The sequence below is a fragment of the Leopardus geoffroyi genome, chromosome D4 (assembly GCF_018350155.1).
Source record: "Leopardus geoffroyi isolate Oge1 chromosome D4, O.geoffroyi_Oge1_pat1.0, whole genome shotgun sequence".
NCBI lineage: Eukaryota > Metazoa > Chordata > Mammalia > Carnivora > Felidae > Leopardus > Leopardus geoffroyi.
Window position 1 is genome coordinate 90,110,606 of NC_059342.1, and position 17,225 is coordinate 90,127,830.

The 17,225-nt window shown below is 59.3% G+C and overlaps 1 protein-coding gene across 19 annotated transcripts in view; it reads left to right on the forward strand.

The window, feature by feature from the left end:
- NTNG2 (netrin G2) overlaps positions 1–17,225 on the forward strand; it is a 67,894-nt gene that overhangs the window by 13,428 nt on the left and 37,241 nt on the right. For 18 of the 19 annotated variants that reach the window (XR_006709843.1, XM_045467761.1, XM_045467760.1 and 15 more), the window contains one exon: positions 15,983–16,626. Coding sequence is in view for 18 of the 19 variants with exons in the window: in XM_045467761.1 (XP_045323717.1) it covers positions 15,983–16,626 (644 nt within the window). In the remaining variant the exon portion in view is untranslated. Of the gene's footprint in view, positions 1–4,828; positions 4,905–15,982; positions 16,627–17,225 lie in introns of all 19 variants that reach the window. The other variant, XM_045467770.1, reaches the window with a different exon arrangement.

Here is a 17,225-nt window from a genome sequence, read left to right on the forward strand (position 1 = left end):
AAGGTCAGGAATGTTTACCCCCATGTGTTCTTCTAAGACTTTTACAGTTTTGGCTCTCGTGTCCAGATCTTCGATCCATTTTGAGTTAATTCTGGTATATATTGTAAAAGAAGGATCCAGCTTCCTTCTTTTGCATGAGGACAGCCGGTTCCCCCAGCACCATTTTGTTGGAGAGACCGTTCTTTCTCCATTAAACATTCTTGTCACTCTTCTCGAAAATCCATTGACCGTAGGCGTGAGGGTTCACGTCTGGGATCTCCATCTTTTCCGTGGAAACACTGAGCATTCCGGGCCGGGTGTCTCCTCAGGCGCTCCCAAATGCCCTGCACGGGAAACCGTAGTCCCCATTTCACAGATGAGCAAACTGAGACTCCAAGACTGAGGGGAGAGTCCGGGCTTGAACTCCGATCCCGGGTATTTGACAACGATGCCATGGTGAGGCCCGAGGCATGCTCCCCACCTCTCCCCCTTCTCACCTCCTTCCTCTTCCGCTTCTCCTTCCCCCCACCCCCGACCTAGCTTTTAGGCTGGGCTGTTAGCTTTGATGCCCAGAGGAGGATAACTGGGGAGCACCGCCCAACCTGTGACTTCTCTCTGGTCTTGGGGTAGCTCCTCTCCAGCTTCCACGGCACCCCTCCCTGACCCACTCAGCAGGGCAGAAGAGTCTCTGTCTCCCACCTTTGCCCCACAAGATAAATGCTGCCGACAATTATCTTCTATCTCAAGTAGGGAGTGCAGTTTGGAAGGGGTCTTAAAGGTTAGAAGATCAGTACGTGTGAGCAAATTACCGCGGATCTGGCAGCTCAGGGGAAAGTGGGCTCCTTGGACCAGGCGACTGGTGTCCCTCCGCCCCGGTCCCCGGGCCCTGAGCCCCCCGCCCCCCACGGCCGTCCTAGGGCCCCCCATAAACACGACGTGAAGCTGCTGGGCAAATCCAGCTCCCCTCATTTCCTGTGTGAGGGCAAACTGAGGCCCAGCAGGATGGAGTGACTTCCTTGGGCCCCCGGGGAGGGACAGCAGACCCAGGGGAGGGACAGCAGACCCAGGAAGCTCCGCCGTAGGCCCGCGGCTCTCCTGAAAGAATGCATCAGAGCCCTGGGGACATGAGGCGTTCCATACCAGATCTCCATCTGTCCACTCATGACCTCACTTGATGGCGTTTGGTGGGGGACACGGGATGCCTGCCTGGAGGCTGCCTGCAGCCAGCGGGTGCCCAAGCTGCCCCTTTAGGGTACATGTGACATAACGTCAACGCGTGTGCCTTCTGCCCCCACCCCCAGGTGAATTCTCACACGTGTGTGCGGCCCCCGGTGACCGGGCTGTGCTCAAAGCTGGCTTTCCCGGGGCCCAGAGGGCTCTGAGGCCCCCATCCCAGCCTGCCCCCCCTGCCAGGCTGTGGTTCTCCCGGCTGCAGCGGCACCACGGAAGGTGGCCAGAAAGGGGACCCAGGATCTCAGGGCCCAGCTGTGGAAGGGTCACCTTCATTAGAGAATGCACCCTCGCTCTCGCTGAGTCCCTCCCATTGATCTGCCTTCCACACCTAAACCTGGGGCCTTCTAGAGCTACCCCCACCCCCCCGTGAAAGGGACTCGGCCCGTCATCAAGGATCTGGCACTCTTGTCCCCCGGCTGTTTGCCCCGGGTGCCGCGGGACCATTTGGATCCCTCCATCCCTCATCCCGGTCCCTTCCTGCGGCCCATGTCATTTGTCCACTTGACTCCAAGTGTCGACCAGGGAAATAAAAGGAAATGAAACACGACCAGGGCATTTCCCCCTCGGTCATAGCAGAGTCTGTTGTTGGGCAAAGGTGAAAAGGAGGCCAGTGAGCGAAGGAGCCTGCACGTTACCCTCGAGCTACCTTCCTCTGCTCTAGCCCAAGCAGATGGCGGCGGCCAGTTGGGGTTCTTGGGGCGTCCCCTCCCTCTGGGAATCAAGAGACAGCCCAAGGCAGGTGACGGTAGAAGGAGAAGCCAGCCAGCCACAGGACACCCTGTCGCTGTCCCTGTCCCCACCCCAGGTACCATCCCAAATCCCACAGCTCTGGGGCTGGCACTGTGCTGAGTCCGGGCTCCCCACTGGACCGGTTTCTAGAAGCTGGGGTGACCTCAAGGCAAGTCTTGAGGTGGAGATTTCCTGTCGGCTGGTCAACCTCAGAACCCCACTGCATTCCCTGATTCTGCTGCTAAGCTTCGGGACCTTGAAACTTGGAGAGGGAGCGGGAGAGAGGGGGGGAGCAAACCAGTAAGGTCCCAGGCACCCAGGAGGGACCCAGAGGGGACAAACAGAGCAGGAGACCAACCCGTCCCTCAGCAGGGGCTCCTGCCTCGGGGGTTCAGACCCCTTTGAGAGTCCATGCTACTCCTGCAGGAACAGGGCACGCACACACACACACACACACACACACACACACACACACAGGCGCGCGCACACACACGGTTACAAGCACACCGTCCTGAGTCCACTCGTGGACCCCTACGGTCCTTCTGGGGGGCCCTCATGCTCAGGAAAATTAATGCTTTCCTTCTTGTAACTGACTGGTCCTATTGTCTGAGGATTGTCTTGATCCTCCTCCCCCTCCTCCCCCTCCTCCCCCTCCTCCTCCTCCTCCCCCTCCTCCTCCTCCTCCAAGAACCAACAGCTTGCATTTATTGAGCGCCTACTGTATACCAAGCACTTAACCTCACCTAACCTATTGAACCCTCCCAGAAGACTTACGGTAGATCCCATACCTATGCCCATTTTGAATAATGAGGAACCCAAGGTTCAGAGAGGGGAGGCCACTTTCCCAAAGTCACACAGCATCGAAGCAGACGAGCTCGGCACCTCCACCTTGGGCCGCCCGGACCCAGCACTTAGCCGCTAAGCAGGCCATTTAGCTGATGTGAGGCGCTCCGAATAGCTTAGCGCCTGATGGATTGAGTTGGTTGTCATCTGCGTGTGGCCCTTCGTGCCGGGTGAGCATACTGTCCCTGCCAGCCTCTCCTCCCCCAGCACGCCCTGTCAGCCCCAGGAGGGAGGGCTGGGGAGGAGTGAGCAATGGTGGCGGTTACCCACCCCCCCCCCACTGCCCTTTGAGACATGACGGAGTCTGCAGATCCACTTAGCTGATAATTCACTTATATCATATCTACTTGGCAATGTGTGTGCTCCCACGCTCTGGGGAGACGGCTTTGCCTGGAGGAACCTGAGCTGTTTTTCTGGGGAAAGAGTGGGAAAAAAAAATACACCCAACAATGGACAGTAATGGACCTAAAAATAGAGGGGGGAGAGAGCCACGGGGAGGGGGGAGCGTGGCAGCGTCTGCCTTCCACCGCCTTCCACCGCCTTCCACTGGGCCTGTCTGCCTGGCTTGGGCAGCCCGCCCCTTCCCACCAGGGATCCCCAACAGTCTGGCCGCCTCTCAGCCTGGGGGTAGCGGTAGGAAAGGGGGGCTGGGGGCCGGGTGCCACCGCCAGATGGAGAATTGTCCCGCGGCAGGGTCCTCGGGGCAGTGGCCTTCTAGCTTGGCTGCACGCTGGAGTCTCCTGGGCAGCTGAACCGCCCCGATAGGTAGGACCTACCCCAGAGGGCGTGACGTGACTGGTCTGGGGGCCCGAGTGCGTCTAAGGTGAGAACCACGGTGAGCAGCGCCTCTGCATCAGGAAAGGGGGTCCGATTTTGTGCCTGTCTCCTCCGTCGGTCCCGTGTCTCCTAACCATTGGGGCAGCCTTCTTGAAGGCTCCAAACTCGGGTGGGCCGATGGGACTGGGGGAGTGGAGAAGGCAGGGGCCGGGTCGCTGTGCAGATTCGAGGCTCTGCTGGGGCCCGCATCCCGCGTGCCCTGCTCTCAGCCGGCTGCACGGGGGATCCCGTGTGCTCCCTGCCCATCCTGCACACGGTCCCTGGGGCGGGCCTGGGCACCGGGGTTTAATTGGACTCCCCAGGCGGTCCCGGGGCACCACCAAGTGTGAGAACCACCATTTCAGCCTTTCCCAGGACCAGCCGGATCCCTTCTGGCCTTAAGCATCTTGTCATTCCTTTAAATTCAAAGGCGAGAGAGGGAGAGAGTTCGTTCTCGGAACCCGTCCTTGCCCCTGACCTGCAGACGCCCCAGCCTTGCTCTGGCCTCTGGGGGCTGAGGGGTGCCGGCTCCCGCCTCAGGGTCCCTCGCCCTTTGTTCTCAGGTTCTTAACCCCTCTTCCCGGAGGAAGGCTGGCCAGCCACAGTCAGGGCCCTCTTGCAGCTGCTGAATGTCAAGGCCGCCGCTGGCCCCAGGCCGCCCCTTTGCCCTCATCCCCTCCATTCCCCGCCAGGCCCCCGGCCTGCCAAGTGCGTTAACTCGTCTCTCCCTGCGTAAATTCTGCACGTCCAGACTGGCCTTTACGGGGCCTCGCTGCACAGGGCACCCCTCCTCACAGCCTGGTTGAACCTTCCCCTGTCCGTCCCTAGCCCACCCCTCCTCCCGGGCCCGCCCTTCCGAAACCCCACCTCCCCAAGGAAGCCTTCCTGACCAGCCCACTTCTCCTCCAGGCCTGTCACCTGGGCCACTTTGGGGGACCAAGCCAAGGGTGGCTTCTCTGGTGGTCACCGTAGAGTGCTCAGTGCCCCCGTAAGGGGTCAAAATGCCCGGGTTACGAGAAGTGTGACCTTGAGTCGGTGCCTGGCCTCTGGGGGCTCCACGTCCCTCGCCTATGAATCAGGGGTGATGGTGATAGCAGGCCTGACGTCACAGAATGCCCAAACCCGACCGGGCATCCGAGTCACGGCGGAGGGGTTTGGTAGGTTGGTTTTCCTCGGGCCGAATCTCCGGCCTGAGGGCCCAGGAATATTTGCACGCCCTCCCTTCCAGGAATTTTGATGACCAGCCTGGCCTGACTGCTGCTTTGCCGGGACTACTTTGCAAACAGGACATGCGGGAACAGTCGGTAAGGCGTGAATAAATCAACGAACGGACCCTCACCAGCTCAGCCTCGCCACCCCTGCCCTCTCCAAAGGATTCATCCCCAGGGTGGTGCACCCGTCCAAGTGTGCCCAGCTGTTGCCCGGGCTGCCCCACCACTTCTTAGCTCCTCAGAGACCAGCAAGAAGAAAGCCTTCAAGGTCTCGGCTTGTGGCTGTTCGTACAGGCAGGCCCCATCCCTCTGGACGCTGTGTCTACTCTCGCATCTGTGGCCCACAAAGCCATTAAATTGCCCCTAAACCAGGGAATGACTGCATGGCGAGGGACAGGTGGCCTGCTAGGCTTTCCGTAGAGCACGTAATTTGCAATTTCTAACACCAGTTCTGCCTCTGGCTCACCGAGGTCCCATCGGGCCCGGTGCCTACCCGCGCCTCCGTTTCCTCACCTGAAAAACAAAATGAGGACTTGTGCCTTAGCTCGTAGGACTGTCATGCGTAGAGAGGAGGAAGTCTCACGTGAAAAATCATGATCCCAATGGTCCAGTGACAGTACTCAGTGTGGAAGTTTAGCAAAAAACAGAAACAGGGCAGAGCGGGGCGTGAATGGTGGGGGCTGGGCAGAGCCAGGACCCCTTGGGGTTTGGACTTTATCCGAAGGGGTGGCCTCCGGGGCTCAGCAGGGGAGTGTGGGGGAGGGCTGGTAGTGGCCGGGCAAAGGTTAGGGGAGGGGCTTCGGCTCAAGCTTCGGGCCTCACCCCTCCCGGACCCTTCCCTTTCAGTGGGTGCCCCTTTCGGGACCACCGAGGCCCCATTGCTCTGCTCTTTGGCAAGGAGGCCAAGGTCTGCTCTCGGGGTGGGGAGGGGCCGCTCCGCGCTCTGCCCTCCACCCCCACCCCAGCATTTAAGTCCTCCTCACCACTTTTTCTTTCCTCCCTGATAAAATATTCATGTCAGCAGAGCAGGCCCTCTTTGGGAAGGCTGCATGTGTGTAGCTTCAGCTTTGCACAAGCTTTTAAAGAGCAGGCGTGTTTCCTACTCTCTAAGCATTTTCTGAGTCCTGAATCAATAATGCACTTTACCCGGCTTCTCTGGATGTGGCTTTTCTCCTCCCTGCACCCTGCCCCCACCCTGCCCGGTCCCTCCCTCCCTCCCTCTCTCTCTCTCTCTCCTCTCTCCCTTTCTCTCTCTCCTTTCTTTCGTCCCCCCATCTCGCCTTCTTTACTTTGCAAAAAGGTATTAAGCAAAAGCATCGGGCTGTTTGGGTGGGGGGGCCTCGGGTGGGGAGTGGGGCGTGCTGGGAGGGGGGACGGAGAGCAGGGCAGGCGGCTCCCTGGCCGAATGGGTTGTGTCTGTGCAGGAGGAGGCACCGAGCCTTCCCGCTGGCCCTGGTGGGGAAGGATTTGAGCTCCTGACATGGGGGGAGGAGGAGGACTTGGGCGAATGCAGCTTCTCTAGCTGCTTCTTCAAATCAATTAGAAACTGTTTACTGCAGAAGCAGAGAAAACAGGACCAAAACGCAAAAAGCAAGGGGGCCTGGGGCAGAGAAAGTACGTAGAGTGGGAGCCAAAATATACTGCCAGACTTTCTAGGGAGTTAGCAGTCTAGTTTGGCCTATCTGCTTCTTATGGTAATGAGTTCCCTGTCGCTGGGGGTGTGCAAATGGAGGGGGAGCCGTTCCTGGTCTGAGACCGATGCCTGCACGTGCCTGGTCAGTGATGATGTAGCAGGTGAGGGGCTGGGGTGCCGAAGCCGCCCGTGGGGGGGACCATAGGGATCGGTGCAGGCCCCCTTCGGCTGGGATAGAATTCCCCACCCCGAACATTCCTAGAAATCTGGCTGTGGGAAGAATCCGCCTATGCCCAGGGCAAAACAGAATGCATCCTTTTTTTTTTTTTTTTTTAAGAGTACAGCAGCCATCCCTTGTCTGTGGTTTCAGTTACCCACAGTCACCCGTGGTCTGGAAGCGGACGATCTCCCTCCTGGCGTTGGGTCAGACGGTGGCCCCACGCTGTGTGCCCACATCCCTCGCCTCACCGCGCCCCGTCACGTAGGCCTTTTGTCGCCTCGTGTCACGAGAGGGGTGAGGACATCACAGGAAGAGTGAGAGGGACCACACTCAGATAACTTTTGTGACCGTGTTTGGTTATGACTGTTGTATTTTATTGTTAGTCACCATTGTTGCTCTCTTGCTGTGCCTAATTGGTAAACGAAACTCTATCATAGTTGTGCGCCTACAGGGGAAAACGTCATGGGCTGCCTGCCTGACCCCGTCAGAAGAGCACACAGCTCTTGATCTCGGGGGTCGTGAGTTGGAGCCCCACGTTGGGTGTAGAGATTTCTTTTCTTTTCCTTTTTAATGTTTATTTACTTTTTGAGAGAGAGGGAGAAACAGAGCATGAGCACGGGAGGGGCAGAGAGAGAGGGAGACAGAGAATCCGAAGCAGGCTCCGGGCCCCGAGCCGTCAGCACAGAGCCCGACGCGGGGCTCGAACTCGTGGACCGCGAGATCATGACCTGAGTCGAAGTCGGACGCTTCACCGACGGAGCCACCCAGGCGCCCCCTGGGTGTAGAGATTTCTTAAATAAAAACAGAAAGGTAGGGGCACCCGGGTGGCTCAGCCAGTTGAGCGTTCGATTCTTGATATCAGCTCAGATCGAGATCTCGCGGTCGTGGGATCGAGTCCCGCATTGGGATTCTCTCTCTCTCCCTCTTTCTCTGCCCCTCCTTTGCTCACGAGCTCTCTCTCTCTCTCCCCGCCACCCCCCCCCATTAATAAATAAATGTATGTAAAAATAAACATTAAAAAAGAAGAAAAAAACAGTATATGTGGGGTTTGGTACTATCTGGGTTTTCAAGCATCCACTGGGGGTACTAGAAAGTATCCCGTGTGGATGAGGTGGGGGCGGGGGGAGACTGCTATACAATTTTAAGCTCCTGGAGAGATTAACTCTTGTCTGGCCAGAGCCTTGACAAGGCCCCACCCATCCCCTCTGGCTCTTCAGTTGAGGGAGGAAATCAGTCCTACTGGACCTGCCCTCCTGGTGAGTGGGGTTTTGACATTTGCACCCTTGTCCTTCTGACCTTGGCTTCCCAGCTGACCCCCTCCTGGACAGTCCTCCGGGGCAACCTGATGCCCTCTGGTCACCAGAAGTTCTTGCTGGCTGTGTCTGTCGGGGAAGCCAGAGGTGGGGCACGGGACTGGCGGGTGGGGGTCCCTGCTGGCTTCTAGAACCAACCTCAGCCGGCTCCTCCCACGGCTGTCGGAAGCCGGCTAGCTACACAGTCCTCCCTGGGTGGTGCCGGGCAGGTTGTTCACCCTCTCTGAGCTGCGCCGGAGCAAGGAGATTGACAGGCACGGGCGAGAAGGTGCCCTCGTGAGTAAGGGCTCGACAAACACTCTCGTGGCAGCCAATGGCTGGGGGTCCTCATGCAAATCGTCACTGGGGAGTGTGGGGAACGGGTAGGCCAGACCTGGTCCCTGCTGTCCTAGAGTGCAGTCCCAGTCACGGAAGGTTCTGGAAGGAGGTCACTTGTAGGCAGGGTTGAAGTGAAAGGCCTCCCTTTCCTCCCACACAACTTGGGCAACTGGAACAGTAGAGAGCTGATCTGGGCAGCTGAATAACTGGGGTCAGGGTGGGTCCGGGGGGTCTGAGGGGGACCTTTGACCAGGAGATGCCCACTGTGGCTGGTGGGGAGTCGGGGGCTGGGGGTGAGTGGGGGGGCTCTCGCCGTGGCCTCTGGATGCTCATTGCCGGGATGGATGAGGCCAGGGAAGGCCCCTTGTCCAGGCTCCTGGCCTTTCCTATGAGCAGTGGCTGGGCTGGGAAGAAATGGCTCCAACAAGAAACCAAACCAAAAAAGAAAAAAAAAAAACAAGAGGAGCTGCCCTGGCCAGCGGCAGCTCTGCCCTGAAATGCCATTCGGGTCGCTTTCCGCTGATTCACGAGCAGGGAGGGGTCACCTTGCTTCGGTCCAGGCTCCAGCTCAAACAGAAACCCAAAAGGGTGAGGGAGAGAAGCCTGCGGGGCCGAGGGTGTTGGGGAGGGGGGAGCCACAGAGACAGGGGTCAGCGGAACCCCAGGAGGAGAGGTCAGGGAGGGAGGGGGTGGGGAGCCAGAGACCGCCAGGGCAGCTGGAATTAGAATCTGCTCGCGACAGAATCTCGTTTCCACTTTGTTAATAATTTATCCCCGCTGCAACTTCTCTTACCAATAAATAGGAAATAATTTGTTAGGGAGAATTCCCTGGGCACCCTGGCTTTCTCCCTGGAGTGGAGGGAGGAGGGGTTGCCCTCCCTCTGTGCCCTTCCTCCCAGGTGGGGTGGGGGGCCGAGGAACGTGGACTCGGCGAGGTCAGTGTCAGAGCTCGATCATTTCCCCAATGGGGAAACTGAGGCACCGACAGGGCAAGTCCCCGCCCAGGGTCATACATGGGGTTAGGGACAATCACCTGAATCCCAGATCCGTGACCCTATGGGTCAGGGGACTTAGGACTGACTTACACACCTGCCCAGGCTGGAAGAGTTTCCCCCGGAGTTCTAGAAGCATCCTGCAAGGTGGAGGGAGGGGCTGGTTCAGCTGCCTGTTGCCTTTCCCCTACCTTTGCTCGCCCAAGTCCAGTTCTGCAAGAGGGAGCTGGTGCTGCCTCGCCTGACCCTCAGAGCCCTCGGGATGCCTGGTGATGGCCCTGCCCCGCGTCCCTCCGCCTTGGCACCCCTCGCTCCCCACCCCTCCCCAGGGCTCTCCTTGGCAGCCTCCCGCCTCCCACCGGCAGATGCCTCCAGCCGCGCCGAGGTTGACGGGCTGAGCATGAGACAGTTCAGTTGGCAACTCGGCAGACAGGTTCAGAAAAATCTGTCAGCTGCTAAACTGTTCCCTGGGCCTGCCCACACGCCTGGGTGGCAGAGCCATGGGCTGTCTGCCTCCCCGTGGAACCCGACTCTCAAGGGAGCGGCACGGGTCTGGGGGCGGTGGCGTCCTTCCCTTTTGGGCAAAGGGCATAGTTTCCTCCCACATCACCGAGCCCGACTCCCTGGCTTCTTGTCCCACTTGGCCCCTTCGAAGCAGTGTGGCCTTGCGGCGCCCGGGTTCAGTGTCTGACTTCAGCTCAGGTCATGATCTTGCGGTCCGTGGGTTCGAGCCCCGCGTGGGGCTCTGTGCCGACGGCTCGGAGCCCGGAGCCTGCTTCGGGTTCTGCGTCTCCCTCTCTCTCTGCCCCTCCCCCATTTGCACTCTGTCTGTCTCTGCCTCCCCAAAAATAAATAAATGCTCAACAAAGAAACAAACAACAAAGCAGTGTGACCTTGAGGCATTGTTCAGCCTTTCCTTCTTTGTAGACCCTAAATGAAAGGACCCCATCTTCCAGGACGGCCCACGCGTGGGGTGTGGACCGTGCTGTTTGCCCAGCTGGCGGCGGCCGTGGTGCTGTCCCCACACCCATCGCTGGCAAGCCGGGGTCACGCAAGGCGCTTGCCACGCGGAGCCTAGTGTGATTCTCACGGGGGCCCTGAGAAGTCAGCCCTCTCGCCCTCGCTGGACTCCGTCCTCTCCGCCAAGTTTTCCCAAGCAGCCCCGAGGAGCGCCGGGGTCCCGGCTGCAGGGAGGAAGGAGGCGGGTGGGGCCGCTGCCCTCGCGGGGCTTCCCCTCCAGCGGGGAGGTGCGGGGGTTTGTGGGTGGCCGGTGGGCGCCTGGGGGAGTTCTCTGACGCTGCTGCACACGTCACCACGGCCCGCCCCGTCAGGGATTGTTCATCTCAACCCGGGCTAGGATGCGGGCCCGTCCTCGCAGAGCTGTTGGTTCCTCTCCCCGAGGCTTGGTTAGTTTCAGTCGCTGACCCCGCAAAGGCTCCTTGGTCCAGACAGCCAGACCTCCCCTGGGCACGGTTACCCCCATCCCTGCTCACAGTTGGCTTTCCTGCTCGATTATGCTTTTCGCCCAAAGCTGTCGTCTACACTGCTTCCAGGCTGGCTTCTGACTCCCAACGGCAACCACCGCCCCCTCCCCACCGCCCCCATCGCCCCTTTGCCCAGAAAATGACATAAGAGCGAAAGCATCCGAGAGCCCGCGGAAAGGTTTGAAAATCGTGGTACGAAATGGTTTCTCCGTAGGATACTTCCTCCCAAGCGACTCCTGCTCGGTGTGTCTGTCGCTTTGTTCCCACCCCGTTCTCTGGTGCTGTCGTCCTAGCCGGCTGCCTTCCCCTCGCCCCGCGCCCCTGCCCCTCCCCGCCACCCCCACCCCTCCTGGGTGTGTCTGCAGAGATGGGAGAGCCTGCGGCCAGGCAGGTAGGACGGGCTGGGCTTCCCCAAGATTTCCTTGGCTAGATCCCACTGTGCTCAGAGGAAGTGACGTGGGGGGTGGCACGTCCTCGGGAGCACTGACCGCCCGGGAGGATGCTGGGAGTCTGCCACGTGGAATGGGTGCCCAGCCCTGGCACACAGCACTCGGTGAACAGCGAGATCGTTAGGCTCTCCTGAGCCCGCGGTCCCCAAGGCAGCCGGCGGCTCATGTGAGGCTCTGATTTTACTGTTAATGAGCCGGTTGCCCTCAGCCTTCCTTCTTCCCCAGGAAGGTTGCAAGGAAAGTCCCCGAGCGAGTGTGTCTGGAGCTGCTGTTGAATAATCGTTGCTGCCGCTTGGAGACGTTTTCTAGGTATTTCACGTGCGCGTTATCTCACAGGTTGGACGAGAAACGAAACATTCAGAGAGGTGAAGCAAGTTTCTCGAGGGCACACAGCCTCAAGGGATAGAGCTGAGATTAAACCCAGGACTTGTGGCGCTCCAAGCCAGTTTCCTTAACTGCTCCAGACTCCAGAACCGGGGCTCCTAAATGGGGAGATGGGACCCCATGAATCCCCAGGATTGGATGCAAAATGTGGTGTGTGACTTTTTTTTGGGGGGGGGGGAGAACGTTTCAAAGCTTTTAATCAGAAAGAAATTCTTATTTCTTTACTTTTTTTTTTTTTTTTTTTTGGTGCTATTCGTAAAAGGTCTAAACAACTAATTACTATTTTTGATAATATCAGGTGTTGGCTTTGGTATCATCCTAAAAGGTTAAAGGCGTGCCTCAAACCCCCCCTAACTTTCTCTCTGGTGTGAGGCCAGGTATGAGACACTAGGCATTATTTGGACTGTTTGTTTCATTATTAGCCTGATCTCACAGAGACGGGGGGAAATGTGCGGACTGAGGAAGGAGACGCCGACCCTCCAGCCCAGCCCCTCCCTCGCACCTGCTGTAAATAGCTGATGCACAGCCCTTGGGACGGGGTGGGGGTGGGGGGCTTGGGGTAAACTGGGCCCCTCACCCCAGGCTCCTCCTCGGGACCCTTGCTAGGGGAGAACAGAAGGAACGCGAGGGCGAGAGCCTCGCCCTTTGGGACGGGCGGCTGGTTCCGCGTGGACGTCGCCTTCAGCAGGGGACACGCCCCGCACCCCTAGGTGGTTAAATGGAATTCAAAGATCTTGGGGCGCGAGGGCAGGGCGGCGGAAGGAAGAAGTGAAATGGGAGAGAGGCGGAGAGACTTGTGCTGGCGATGGCTTGGGATTTATTTATCGTGCTCGCTGTTGATTAAGCCCGTTCAGCAGCAGGCGCGGGGCTGGTAAATGCACAGGCTGATTCATTAGTTTCTGACCATCTGCTTCCCGGGCCGGGGGGGCGGGGGGCCAGAGGGCACTGCAGGTGAAGGCCGCATGGTGTCGGCAGCCGAGCTGGAGCACCCCCGTCCCCTGGCAGAGCGGGCCGTGTCAGTCTTCCTGGTAACAGACAGGCTGACGCAGCCGGGCGTCGTGCTGGATCCGATGTCCCCCCGTGGGGTCCTCCAAGAGGCTGGGCAGGGGAGGTAAGGCAGGGGGGTGGAGAAAAACCGGGGAGAGGTGAAGTGTGGGTGAGTCACAGCAGTGAGGAGGGTTGACAGGAATAATATCGACATCCGACCGGAGATAGAGGAATATTAACCGAAGCGTCGTTATGTGAATAACTGATTAATATCATGACCGTAATAACTCTAATTTAGTGACCGGCTACTGAGGTCCAGGCCCTATACAGAGGCTTTCCCACGCTGTCCCAGATGAACATCCTGATAACCCAGGATGGATGACAAAGGAACTGGGTTTAAATATTGAGTCAGGCAAGGAGGGCTTCCTGGAGGAGGTGCATGGGGGTAGGGCTCTGAAAACCCCGAGGAGGGAGAGTGGCCACAGGAGCACAGACTCAGAGGGGAGAGGAGATGAGGCAAACCAGGGAAAAGGCACAGCCTTCGGTGCTGGATCGATGGGAGTTATCCGGATGCGCACGAAGTATGATGTCACCTGGTGACGGCGTGCTGGAGACCAGGCTTGCAGAGACAGAGCCCCAGAGGGAGCTTCTGGGGAAATCATAAAAAACTCACAATTCAGTCCTGCCCCTCTGAACTGTTGCTCCCACCCTAACCTTCCTTTTGTCCCCAACTTGGGGATGAGCTAGGTCCCGGGTGGCTTAAACAACAGAAATTTATTTGTTCGTGCCTCTGGAGGCCCGAAGTCTAAGATCAAAGTTCGTGTGACCCTCGAAGCCCCAGGCAGGTCTCGTTTCTTCTGCGGCCTCTCTCCTTGGCCTGCAGATGACCACCCTCTTCCTTCTTCTTCATGTGGTTTTCCCCCTGTGTGCACTCGCCTCCGGTGTCTCTCTGTGGACCCAAACTTCCTCTCGTTACAAGGACACCAGTCGTGTCGGATCAGGACCCATCCTCATGGTCTCATTTTTTTTTTTTAATGTTTATTTATTGTTGAGAGAGAAAAAGAGAGAGAGCACGCATGAGTGGGGGAGGGGCAGAGAGCGAGGGAGACACAGAGTCCGAAGCAGGTTCCAGGCTCTGGGCTGTCAGCGCAGGGTCCCACACGGGGCTCGAACCCACGAACCGTGAGATCATGACCTGAGCGGAAGTCGGACGCCTAACTGACTGAGCCATCTGGACGCCCCTTAATGGTCTCATCTTAACTCAATCACCCTTTAAAGGCCCCTATCTCCGACCAGTCACATTCCAAGATCCTGACGTTTAGGAGGGATTTGGAGGGAGACACAAGTTAGCCGTTAACAGGGTGCCAGCAGCAGTAGAAGGGGAACTGGGGGTGGGAAGCACGAGATTGCTGGGGGGGGGGGGGATGCCATCCTAGGGTCCTCTTGCCCCCAGTGTCCATGTGTGAGCTCTGGGGCGTCTCCATCCCAAATGGCATGACCAGAGCCAGATCTGCCTCTGGATTCTGCTGGGGGCTGGCAGAGGGACTGGGGCAGGGGCTGTCCCCCCGGGGGAGGCTTGTTTCCTCTAGCCCTCACAGCCTGCTGCCCTCCTGCCACCAGGCCTGGCCTCTGCAGGCCGCTGGGCCATCCCCAGGGAGCCTCTCAGCCCCCGTCCCATTCAGGGCAGTGGCCCAAGGTCACTCAGCTGGAGCTCAAGGGAGCTGGGACCCCCCACGAGCAGAGCCAGATGCCTGTCCCTGCCATGTTGCGAAGTCACCCGCGTTTCAGGACACCCCTGAGGTTGTCTAGGACAGGAGCAGGCCTCATCCTCAAACGCGGCCCCCTGTCAAGGGGACCTGGGCCAGTCCCTCCTGTTCTCCTGTTCTCCCGTCTGCTGAGCGAGGAGTTGGACTCAGCGGCTTACCCCTTCCATCCCGAGGTTTGCGCATCCTGAGGATCAGCGGGCCCGGGCCGGGTGAGATGGACAGCGGCACCACGGGGGACCAAGGACAGAGCTATTTTGGTCAAGGCTTCGTGGAGCCTGCCGCAGTCATCTCCGGGGCCAGCCTGCCCACCCAGGACCCCGGGGCGGCCTGGGAACTTGTCCCCCACTAAAGGGCATCAGCGGTGATGCTGGCCGGGGCACCAACCCGGCCTGTCAGGAGGCAACGCGCCCACTGCCCCGTGGGAGCCGGGTGGCTCATTTTGGAGGGAGAGACTTTAACTCACATCCACGCTTTTTTGTCTCTGAGCAAACCAGAGACCTGAAATATTCGTCAAAAGGGGCCGTGAGCGGTCTGGGCACTGTGGTTCTTTGTGACGGCTTTTTTTTTTTTTTTTAATTAATAGCCTATGTTTTAGAACAGTTTTGGGCCTACAGAAGACTGAGCCCCACGGTGGAGAGAGTCTCCAGGACCCTCTGTCTCCCCATGAGCGGTTTCCCCTACTGTTAGGGTATGCACTGGCCTGGTGCATCTGTGACAGCTGAGGGGCCACATCGATGGCTGGGAGCGGGCTGCCCGCCTCCTGGGGGGCAGGCGGGGAGGAGGCAGAGAATATGGGGGGGCCGAGCCAGCGTCCCCCCCACTGAGCCCGCCAGGCCTGTGCCAAGGCCCCAGAACTGACGCGCCACAAAGATGCACCCTCTTGAGACTCACCCAGCAACCTCCCGGCGCGCCCAGACTCCGCATGAGGTCTGTAACGGAGACGTCATGCCTGACGCCGGGCGGCGGTTCAACCGATATTTGCCGTGACTTTGAGTTTCTCTACCGCAGCCCCTCGGGTTGCTACTGATGGTACCATTTAAAGTAGGTCAGGAGGGCATCTTGGGGTGGGAGATGTTTAAAGGGTTAAGAACATGAGTAGGAATTTTCAAGGCCCGCAGAGAGCGGGAGGGCACGTCGAGGAGAGGGAATATCGTCTGCAAAGGCTCAGGGGCACGGACAGGGGCTCAGGGGCGGGACAAGGCTCAGGGGCGGGAGTGGAGGACGGGAGCCCGGGAGGGGGAGACTGGGCTCCAGGTATACGGTGGAAGGAGAGTGCTGAAGAGTTGTGTTGAAGAGGTAGGACTTCATCCCGCGGGCCACGAGGAGCCCCGATCGCACACACGCTCCCTCCTTGATGGTCTGTATTTGGAGTAGGAGCGAGTGTGTGTTTCCTTGGGAAGCCCGTGGGCCTGCGTGACTTGATGTGCCTTGGGGAAACGGGTATGGCTTGCCGGCCCAGGAGAGGCGCCCGGCGCCCGGACACCAGACCACGGGCCCCCCCCCCGACCTCCCGGTCGACACCCGGGCACGCGGTGGGGGGTGGGGGGAAGGGGTCAGGCCGGCCCACAGCTCCCCGGGGCCTCCGAGCGGCCGGCGCCCACCCCTGCCGTCTCCTCCCCCTACAGGAGAACCCCTACCTGTGCAGCAACGAGTGTGACGCGTCCAACCCAGACCTGGCCCACCCGCCCCGGCTCATGTTCGACAGGGAGGACGAGGGCCTGGCCACGTACTGGCAGAGCGTCCCCTGGAGCCGCTACCCAAGCCCCCTGGAAGCCAACATCACCCTCTCGTGGAACAAGAGTGTGGAGCTGACGGACGACGTGGTGGTGACCTTCGAGTACGGCCGGCCCACGGCCATGGTCCTCGAGAAGTCCCTGGACAACGGGCGCACGTGGCACCCCTACCAGTTCTACGCCGAGGACTGCACGGAGGCCTTCGGCATGGCCCCCCGCCGGGCCCGCGACCTGCCGGCGTCGGGCGCCCACCGCGTGCTATGCACCGAGGAGTACTCGCGCTGGGCGGGCTCCAAGAAGGAGAAGCACGTGCGCTTCGAGGTGCGGGACCGCCTGGCCATCTTCGCCGGCCCCGACATGCGCAACATGGGCAACCTCTACACGCGCCTGGAGAGCGCCAAGGGCCTCAAGGACTTCTTCACCCTCACGGACCTGCGCATGAGGCTGCTGCGCCCGGCGCTGGGGGGCACCTACGTGCAGCGGGAGAACCTCTACAAGTACTTCTATGCTATCTCCAACATCGAGGTCATTGGCAGGTAAGCCTGGGCGGGCGGGGGCGCGGAGGGGCGCGCCGGGATGTGAGCTGGTGCTCAGGACGTTACCTGGTTCCTGGGATGTGAGCTAGTGCTCAGGACGGTACCTAGTTCCCAGGATGTGAGCTGGTACTCGGGACGTTACCTGGTTCCCAGGATGTGAGCTAGTGCTCAGGACATTACCTGGTTCCCCAGGATGGTACCTGGTTCCCAGGATGCAGGCTAGTGCTCAAGACAGTACCTGGTTCCTGGGATGTGAGCTGGTCCTCAGGATGGTACCTAGTTCCCAGGATGTGAGCTGGTGCTCAGGACATTACCTGGTTCCCGGGATGGTACCTGGTTCCCGTGATGTGAGCTGGTACTCAGGACAGTACCTAGTTCCCGGGATGTTACATCAGGGATGTTGCCTGATTCCTGGGAGGTTAGATAGTACCCAGGATATTACCTGGTACCAGGATGTTACGGTTCCTGAGATGTCACGTGATTCCTGAGATATCACCTGGTTCCCAGGATGTTACCTGGTTCCTGAGATGTCACGTGATTCCTGAGATATCACCTGGTTCCCAGGATGTTACCTTCTTCCTGAGATGTCACCTGATTCT